The sequence below is a fragment of the Cicer arietinum genome, chromosome 5, assembly GCF_000331145.2.
Source record: "Cicer arietinum cultivar CDC Frontier isolate Library 1 chromosome 5, Cicar.CDCFrontier_v2.0, whole genome shotgun sequence".
Lineage (NCBI taxonomy): Eukaryota > Viridiplantae > Streptophyta > Magnoliopsida > Fabales > Fabaceae > Cicer > Cicer arietinum.
The window spans coordinates 55,287,408-55,297,910 of NC_021164.2; the positions used below are offsets into that span (position 1 = coordinate 55,287,408).

The 10,503-nt window shown below is 28.2% G+C and overlaps 2 protein-coding genes across 4 annotated transcripts in view; both read right to left on the reverse strand.

Annotated features, from left to right (window-relative positions):
• Nucleotides 1-1,473: 1,473 nt before the first annotated feature.
• LOC101504922 (uncharacterized protein ycf20) lies at nt 1,474-4,088 on the reverse strand. Of its 3 annotated transcripts, XM_073368192.1 has the most exons (3): nt 3,964-3,982; nt 2,866-2,905; nt 1,474-2,273 (listed from the first exon to the last, which is right to left on the reverse strand). In XM_073368192.1, the coding sequence occupies exon 3, from the start codon at nt 2,224-2,226 to the stop codon at nt 1,771-1,773; it is 456 nt and encodes a 151-aa protein (XP_073224293.1). In that variant the 5' UTR covers nt 2,227-2,273; nt 2,866-2,905; nt 3,964-3,982; the 3' UTR covers nt 1,474-1,770. The 3 variants fall into 3 exon arrangements, with proteins under 3 accessions (XP_073224293.1, XP_004500200.1, XP_004500198.1); XM_004500143.4 differs by lacking the exon at nt 2,866-2,905 and having other exon boundaries at nt 3,964-4,088; XM_004500141.4 differs by lacking the exons at nt 2,866-2,905; nt 3,964-3,982 and adding an exon at nt 2,460-2,561.
• Nucleotides 4,089-10,384: 6,296 nt separating this feature from the next.
• The window catches only part of LOC101495788 (protein FAR1-RELATED SEQUENCE 5-like), a 2,465-nt gene continuing 2,346 nt past the window's right edge, over nt 10,385-10,503 (reverse strand). Inside the window, exon 3 of the mRNA XM_073368804.1 lies at nt 10,385-10,395. Coding sequence (XP_073224905.1) covers nt 10,385-10,395 — 11 coding nt within the window. The remainder of the gene's footprint in view (nt 10,396-10,503) is intronic.

The following is a 10,503-nucleotide window of genomic DNA, read 5'->3' on the forward strand; positions in this document are numbered from 1 at the left end:
ATTACTGCATTATACATCTATCATTCAAATTATATAATTTTTTTAGCCACTAATGTTTCATATATTATATTAAAAAGTAAATTATATTATTTCTTTTTAGCTATTATTTTTCCAGCTGTCGTATAAATATTCAGGTGTATTTAATACGAGAGCTAACGACATTTAGGTTCCCAAAACATTTCTTATGAGGACAATATGATCCTCAAAAAATTAAAATTAGTAAGAAACATTTTCTTGCTTTTCTTTTTTTAGTTTATTGACTAATATGGATTAATATGGCCTTAAATCATCGCAATGGTCGACGTCTCTCTGTGTTGTTTTTTATGGCTGCCGTCGAGAATGGTAGAGAGAGATTTTGAAGACTAGAGTTTGTATTTTAGATTTTTAAAGGATGAGAGACTTTGTATTCTTCTTCATTCGGTGTTTCTCACTTTCTTGTATTCCTCTTTCCATGTTTTTCCCTTCTTATTATTTTAACAAAAAATAAGATTTTTATTTTATTTTCATTTCTCTTTTTAATAAACTAGGGACTAATTTGTCCTATATGTTTTGTAAACTAATACTATTAGAGTCACATAAGTAAGTTAACCGTCACATCGATTCATAAACTAATATTTGGTTCAGAATATAATTTTTCAATTTATTTTTGTAAAGAATTAAAAATGATCGTTTTTATTATCAAAGACTAATTACTTTCCAAATTTTTTGTAAAGGATCAAAATAAATATTCTCTAAGTATAAAGACAATTTAAGCAAATCAAAATATGTAATCATTAAATCAATTAAAAATATGCAAATTGTCATCTTAAAACCTATAATAAATCAACAAGACATGAAAAATAAAAAGTTCGCGAGTCTAACACTTGACAAATTATCAGAAACATAAGGCTAAAAACATAAAATTGAAGCGATTAATTTAAATGAATTTTTTTCTCTATAATTTGTGGAGGAGAAAATTAAAAAATGAATGATTATTTATAAATAAATAGAAATATAGAAAAATAGTTTTTCTTTTAATTTTAACCCAATGGACCAACCCGCGTCCTATGATACATAGGTTATAGTACATATGCCGCCAGTATACGGTATTTTAAAAAAACAAGGTATAGATACATCAATAAAAAACATGATTTTTATATAATTTAATTAAGAGAGCTAAATTGTTCAATTTACAATATAAAATTACATTAAAAGTATAAAAAGGAAAAAAATTATTCAATTACAACAACAAATAAATTCAAGTATCCAAGTAATATTATATTATATTAATATATAAAAAAATAAAAAAATTTCACTCGTAATAAAATAATAAGAGAAAAAAAATGTCCAAAGAATATACTTTGAGTACCAATACCTAATAAATATACGGCAATGGTACTTCACCATTTTACAAATACCCATGTTTCATAGGTCAACGGATTGATCCGACGGATCAAATCCATTTTATCATCTCTAATAATTAGGGTTGATATATGAATCAAATAACGCCATTACATTGTAAAAAATAATTGATACGATTTATAGATTACATGCATTCGAGCTGATGTACAATACATCAGATGATAGTTCTAAAGCAATTTCTTACATGTACAAGATTGGTGGTGAAACACAATCAAACCAAATATGGATAGCTACCATGTAACTATGTATCTTGAGAAGTTGCATTTATATATTAAACAGTTCTAGCATGTACAAGCTTGGTGGACAAACACAGCCAAACCAATTTTGGAGGGCAAATAATCTTGAGAAGTTGCATTTAGATGTTGAGGATCAACTAGCAAGCTTAAAGGCATCAATGAAAAGTCCATATGTGAAGCCCATCTTGAAGTTGTTGAGAAGAGCAACAGGGAAAGTAATTTTCGGTCGGCTGTAATAGAACTTAGTTACATACTCAGTAAGAAGAACACATACCACTGCAGCAATAACATCATTGACTCCTAGAGCTCCAAAAGACAGTGAAATTGTTTGCGCAACATAGAATCCACCCAACAAGGAGATTCCACCAAACAAAGTCCTGCGTGAAGGAGTTCTAAAGTAATTCCTCGAGAGGTCAGGCACGAGTCTGATAATGTCGACTAGTCTCCGTGGTCCGCCGTTTTCTTGCACAGCCTGAATTCGAAGCCTCACTGAAGATCTTGGACTAAACCTTCCACATACACTGACTTTAGTTTTAGGAATTTGACCAAATCCGAGGCCGATAGAGATCAAGCTCATTGAATGTGCCATTTGTATTTCTTCTGTCAAGACTTAGTAAAGTAAAAAAGATCCTCAACCTAGAAAAGTTGATAAATGTGAAATATTACATGTCAGCCCAACGAAAATTCATACCATCAAGAATATTACTCCTTAAACATGTTAAAGTTCCAATTGGGGTTTACACACTCAATGTAATTCCAATTAATTATTGTAAGTGTCTGTGATATATTATTAGGACTTTATGTTTTAAATGAAGAAAAAACCTCTAAACTAGTGACTTGTACGAAGTAAATTTGAAACAGGAAAAACTCATTGATGAATGACTTCAGAAGGAAAATGCATCCAATATCATCACCTCATGTGTGTCCTTGAAAGTGCAGGAGGCACCTGTCAGACTAAGAGGTAATTACACTTCTTATTTTTCATTATCAAACGAAATTCACAGTATTTGAGATGTAAATATATACAAGCACATTGTTTTTTTGACGGAATATATAGAAGCACATTAGCATTAACTGAAGCAAACATCATTAAAGTATAAAATTTTAAAACAGGAACATAGTTAAGTGAAATACTAGGTAAAACACCTGAGAATTAATAGATTCAAACCAACCACAAAATCACATGAACAAACGAAATGTAAAGAGAGAATCAAACAGAATGAAATACCTTAATTCAGTGCAAAGATGAAATCACGGGAAACCTAAGACTTTTGAAAGTACACAAACAAAACAGTGAGGGAATTAGGAATCTGAGAGTGTGCAAATGAAATCACGAGCAACGAATCGGATTTTCTGATGCAAATGCAGCGACAAACCAAAGAGATACGAACCGCATTAGGGGATTAGGTTTAGGGTTCTTCAATAGTTGGATTGTGAAAGTGGGTAACCAAAGTCCAAAACCGTGTAGTGGGTACTCGAACTACATGCATTTTTCCCCACAACGGACTGGGTTTAACAGTCTTTTTTATTTATTTATTTATTTATTATTATAGTCAAATAATGAAATGTCTTTAAAAATAACTTGAAATTCTAACGACGATCGACGATACTTCTCGGAATTATAAGTTCAACGGTAAAGGCTAAGAGGACCATTCCGAAGACTGACGTCAATATTAGAGTTTCAGATTGTATTCCACTTTCGAAGGTGGGTACAGTATAGCCTTTGTCAACTAAACTATTCGCTAATTTTCAAATATGTTTCTAAACTAAAAAATTCTAACCAGTAATAATATAATTTTCTGCAGTTAGTGAACTGGAACGAAATGAAGCACTCAAAAAAATAATTAATTCAGGAACATAGTTATGATATACTAAAGCATTCAAATGCTTTTGCTTCTCACAGAAACTTCCTTTCAGTTGAATTCTATCTTATAAACAATTTTACACAGAAAACAAAACTCTCAGAATCATAACAATCATAAATAAATTCTGTAACACATTTGTTAATCTTTCAGGCATTTTATCAAACAATTCATTGGCATCTTCAACCACATGATTCTAATTTGTAAAGATATCAACAAAGCTTCTTAGGGCCATTATAGCAAATAAATCTAAAGCATCCACTTATACTTCCAATTTCATAAATAACAAAATATTATGGATTTGGGTGTCACTAATTTAATCCTTCTCTCCATTATTAATTAACAGAAACCAAAAACAGTAGCAGATAAACAAGTCCAAAACGTCATTGCAAAACGTGGTTATGAATAAATGATATGATACTAAATGCAGAAAAACCAATGCTTGAAGTTAGTTTGAGTTTCACCTTAAAACTTGAACCGCTTGGGTGGAGTGAGAGAGAGGAACAAGCTTCAATAGTTAAATGTGTGGAGACAAAATTGATGTTCTGTCCATTTTTCTCTTTTTTGGTCTATTTTTTTTTCTCTCTCACTAGTGGGCTTTAATATATATGGGCCTCAACAAAATTGAGACAAATGAGGCCCATTTGTTTTTTTCCACACAAGTTTCATGGTAGATTGACAAAAAAAGTTTCACGGTAGAATTCAGAAATCCTCCAAAATTTCTATTGTCTCTGGTTTTTTTTAAAAATAAAATAAAAATTATGCTCCATGAGATTCAAAAAGTGTTTTAGAAAGCTCAAATTAATTTTATCGAAATATATTTGTGTTGTGGAAAACTCAATTGTCAAAATAAATTTATGTTTTAGAAAGCTAAAATTATATTTGTTGAAACACTATATTAATTTTTTTTCTAAAATATTAGGTATTTTGGAAATGTTGTGTGATGATTGTGGGTTATGAATTTTTCATTTTTTGTTTTAAAAAATGATAAATGGGTAGTTTGAATCAAATGTGAAGGTTGCGGTAATCGTGGGGTGGAGAATAAAATTTTCTACAAGTCATGCTTAAAAGTTAAAAGGCTAATTAAGTAATTGTTAGAGGTGGAAGAGCCAAAACAAGCATCCATTGAATTCATTGATTCAATCACAACCAATTATGTCAGTCTGGTTTCTCTCATCATCGATTTCTAATCAAATCAATTAAATTCGACGTTTATTAGTTTGAGTATGAGTTTGATGTTATTTAAGATCAATCACTTGAAAGATCTCAACAAAAACATTATATTTTATTCATACTACCATTATTTTACATTATAAAAGTTATGTTATTTTAAAAAATAGGAAAAAAAATATACTTATGGTAATGTAAGTTATATTATATTTGTACTTTTAGTAATTTGTTTTACTTTTAACAACGATTAATACAATTGAAAATATCTAATAATTTGAAATTCTATCAAATATTGGAACAATATATTCTTCATATTAATTTTACAGAAAACATACATCAAATTTTATAAATGGTTTGAATGTATTGATTTTCTCTACAAACATTTAGATATATGTATAACCTTAAAAACTTTATAATCAATGTCTATCCACATAATCAATGTCATTAACTTTCTCCACTTAAAAACTAGTTTGGATAATCAACTAACTTGGTTGTTTTTTTATGTAAACAAAATTATAATAACCACCTTAACATAGCACAAGATATGTCAAGAAAAAGAAACAAGAGTACAAAAGATATTATACTACATAGCAAAAATGTCTTCAAGGGAGTTTAACCCAACTCCTTAAGTCCTACATCCCAAAGAACTGAAGGATTTGTCCACCATAGACCCAACTCAACACTAATCCCTTTCCAATTAAACTCACTTCGTTGTTTGAATTAAATTTTAATATTTTATGAAATAATTTAAAAAAATTGGCAAATTTAAAGGATTGCTTGTGTAATTAATATAATTTAAAAGTTAATAATTTAAATCAAGTGTAGTTTAAATGATCAAATAAAAAAAAATTAAAAGACTTACAGTGAGAAAACTTTATAGAATCACAAGTGTATTTTTACCTAAAAATTGCTGTATTAATGTACTTTTTAATCGTTCTATATTATTTTACTTATTCAATTTGTGTACATGTATCTTTTAAAATTCTTATTGTTCGCTGTAAAAAAAAAAACTATTTTTTTTTGTTTATATTTTACTTCTAAGAAAATAATTTGATTTAAATTTTTAAACATATTTTTTTTTAAATTTAAAAAATGTCATTTCAATTGAACCAAACTAAACTAAATAATTCTTTATTATATCAGTTTTCAATTAATTCAAATAGCAATTATAAAAAAATTATTTGAATACTAATAATATAAAGTTTCTTTATAATAACAAGTTTGAAATAAAACATAATATATATATATATATATATATATTACTAAAAATTAACATTATGAAATAGCATTATTATGTTGGAAATTTATGAAATAGTAATAAACTTGTTATTATAATGAAACTTTATATTATTAGTATTCCAATAATTTTTAGTATAATACTAAAGTTGTATTTTGGAAGTTATAAACATAATTATTTATATTTGTATCACAAATAGAATTATAGACAATATTTTTGGTCATGTTAATTTAAAAAATAAATAGATTAAAAGGTGGTGTTTTCTTATTCTTTTTTCATGTTTATCTTTTGTTTCTCCTAAATCCTCAAATTTTTCATCCCGAACTATAAAAAAAAAATAGAACACATAGTCTTCTTCCCTTGCTTTTTTCACGTCATCGTCATCATTCTGAAGTTGAATTGCAACTTTCTTTGGCTTGAACCTTCATTTTGTTTTTTGATTTGTTGAACTTATATTTTGTTGTTAGGAAGAAAAGCGCATAAGGTACTAAGGATTTTGAAGAAATGCAAAATTAAATGATGATTGTGGGAAAAAATAATTTTTATTTTAAAATAAAATTTTATATTAATAAAATCAACGCTATATTTTTAAAATTTATTTACTAAACTTTAATTAGAATTAGAAATGCAGAGGTGGATTTATCTTCCGTTAGAAAATAATAAAATCGTAATTTAAGTTAACTTTATTTTTTATAAATTTCACTTAAAAATAATTTATTCTATTTTAGTGCATAAATGAACATTTTTCTAATAATTATGAAATTAATTTTTACAAAAAAGAAAACACTGATTGAGTTGTGCTCTTTAAAAAAAAAAAAGATAATTATTATTTTCTAATGCAACTTTTATTTATAACATGATAAATTATTTCCTTAAAAAAAGTCATTTTTTTAAAATAGATAAATATTTTTAAATAATATTTTAGATCAAAATTTGAACATTACAAATATAGTAGTTTTCCAACGTTGAATATCTTCTTGGATTTGCACCAATTGGAATGTCCAAGAATTTGAAAGGGATATTATTACTACAAAATAGAAAATCTGAAGCAGCCACAACATTATGTTCCTCCCAATTTACACCCAAAATATTACTCCTATTGAAATTAATACAAGCATGGAAAAATGTGTGTTTGCATCACCTTCACAAAACCACTTGGAATTATAAATGTGTGTTTGCATCATTCATATCTTTTACCAACTTATCAAAGTTCAAATCCATAATTCCAAAAACATTCTTATTCCACTCCTTCAACTGCTCCTTTAATCTTTTGAACTTTTCCTTAATAACAAAAGCAGGCCAAGCCTTCAATAGTGTATGAATCCCAACCTTTTTTTTTAACATTTACATGAAAATTAACACATAAATTAAAGAATTATAGACTACATTTTGCTTTTTAATTTTACTTTTTATAGACAAATATTAGTATAGTTAGTATATATGTTAAAGAAAAAGAGAAATGTTAGTGCTAGATATTAAACCTTAGAATGTCTTGGATGTAACTAGGTTCTTCGATGCCCCTAACTAAAATACCAAGGTACTCCTTCCACAAGAAATCATAGGCTATTTTTTGGAATAAATAAAAAATGCTTGTATCGTATAATCTGGGTTGTTCACAAAAATTATTTAGTAGTTGGGCCCTGATAATTAACTAGATCCAGGCCCATTAACAACAGAACTTTGGAGAAAGTTTTTATTTTATTTTATTATATTGTCACATATACCCAAAACTTTTAAAAACTATATTTTACCCTTTTTAATTTAAAATATTTTACTGCTACATTTATTTTATTTTTTAGAAAATTAAAATTTCATTTTTCCAAATTTTAATATATATATATATATATATATATATATATATATTAAATTTCTTAAAACTTTCGAAAAATTTATCTATTTTTTTAAGCGTGTATAAGTACTCAAAACACTGTAAATTTACGCTTTAGACTTTAAGATATGGAAAAGGATTCTCTGACTTAGAGGCGGGAAAAACACCCTACCTTTCACTCATTTTGTGCCATTGGATTAATCAGATGCTTCAGAAAGAGCCACGTGACCTTATTATTTTTAAACTAAAAGCATCACCCTTTTCCACTCTTTCTTCCTCAAGTTCACTTAGAACCCTTCATTTCCATGGCATCTTCATTCCCCCACATCTCTGTCCACTGACCACCGCCGCTATTGTCTCGTGGCCTAAACAGAAGTTCAAGAAGAAGAAAAACGCAAGCTCTAAACACTTTGCTTCCATGGCATCGATCCAATTTGGCTTCGCAACGTCCAATCCGTGTCGAAAAATTCAGAAATCCGTATGTGGCTTTTCGGATCCAAATACCAATTTCACATCTAAATCAACACCTATTGATTTGGTTTCAGTGAGCACAGAAAATTTGGGGGATTTCACTATCTCCTTTACATAACAATTTTCTAGGTATGGTCAATTTCTCAATTATTCAATTTCAGCTTAGTGTTTTTATGGAATTCCATTGAAGAATGACAAATTGTAATAATTTAAAAGTTCCCAAATTTGAATTTTAGGGTTTGTGGTTCTAAAATTTTGATTTGTGATGAATCCTCAATTTTTATATGAATAGTTATTGTTATATGTTAGTTATTGTTATAGTATATGTTAATTTTCACCCTTTGATTACTTTTTTCTGTTTGGATTTATAAAAAAAGTTCATTTTTTTTGCAGCTTCCTCTATTTCTTCTTAAGACTGCACAAGGCCATCCTATAGTAAGTAACCAACATCTGTTTCTCTATTTTACCTTTTTGTATTGTTCTTATTAATAATACTGAAAATATAACATGAGAATGGCAATGAGGTGGTTGGTTGTTTCCATATGTTCTCCTCGATTATGTTGTATTTGTAAGTGCTTTGAATGCACTAAAACGTCTTGAATGTCTATCATCCTCTAGTTTTATATTATTTACTAGTTACTTTAGCTGAATTATGTTTGATATTTGATGGTCCTGCTAGAGACTAGGTGTGACTTATTCCACATGGAATAAGACAAACATCAGAAAGCAAAGTTCAAGTCCATAAGCAATTAGTAAGCAAATTGGAAGTCATAATCCTCATTTTTGGTCGGCTTTTAAAAGGATTGCTGGTGTAAATAATGTTAAATTTCTAATATGCTGAACAAACTTCCATTTTTATTTTGCAGATCCTGGTGCAAGTGCTGATCTAGCTGTGGTGTTGATGCAAGAAGGATTAGCCCATATCCTCCTTATTGGTAAAAGGTATTAGTAACTTTCATTAAATAGTTTTCATTTCATATATATATATATATATTTAATTTTTCACATATATATCTGTTATACTGACTTTTGTACATGATTCTTTGAATCAATACTTGGGTGTCTATATCCAGATTTGGTTGGGTAACATTCAATTTCATGGGAATATTATTGGCATATTGGAAGATCTAATTAGTTTCACACACGAGTATGGGTTTAGTCAGAAGCCAATTTCTAAAAGGTTGGACCCTTTTACTTGTTATTAGAATGTTTTGACCAAACTAATACACATTTTTTGGTCCATATATATATGGAATAATAAATCTTCAAAGAAGAAAGAGTAAAGAACTGTTTTTTTTTCTTTCTCTTTCTTATTTTGGGTGGAGACGTGTGATTTGAAGATGCGCCTTTACTAAAAAGCTGTGCCTGAAGTTGAAAAAGAAAAACATTTCTGCTATACTTTTCACATACAAATATATTGATATCATATCATATACTTTAATAACCTTTAAGGAGCTGATTGAAACAATATTTCTTCTGTTTTCTTTTTTTAATTTTATTTTAACAATTCTTTTGTTCTTGAGGGGTTCTTGGAAAGACCAGGTTATACACAACTGCAGATTCTGAATTTATACACAACTGCAGATTCTTGGAAAGATCAGGTTATACACAACTGCAGATTGATCATGAGGACCATGCTGCTGAGTTTCTGAATTTATACACAATTGCAGATTCTGCCCACAAAAGGCTCCATCCAAAGAGTTGATAACACAAGCAAAAAGACATCAACACTGCTCAAAAGAATTTGATACTTAGAATTCAAGATTGATTATAGGAATTTTGTAAAGTAGAGATATGATATATTTGATACTGAATTCAACACCGTTTGTTCTATTGTAAAATATTTTTAAATATAATGAATTGAGTATCTTTATTTCACTACATTTTTCTTGTCAAATTAATTAATTGATTCATATAAAGCAAAATAGATTTGCACAAAAACACAATAATGCAACAATGATATTCTATGAATATTAAAGCAAAATTATGCAGGATACACAATATAAAGTAAAATAGATATGGAACATATGTGGTACATCTAATTCTTTACGCAACATATCACTATGAACTAAATGCTTACAACTCTAGTAACATCATTAATATGTCAAAAGTATTACTCATAATCAGTCACTCCCAATCAGTCACTCCCAATCAGTATAATGTTGGAACGTTTGTCTCATCAAGGGGTGCCTACATAATAATAAAAACTAATTAACATTATGATAGATTTAAAAGAAAGTATTCTCCATTTTAAAACACAAATAAAATTACCATCAACAATGTTGTGAAACTAAACTG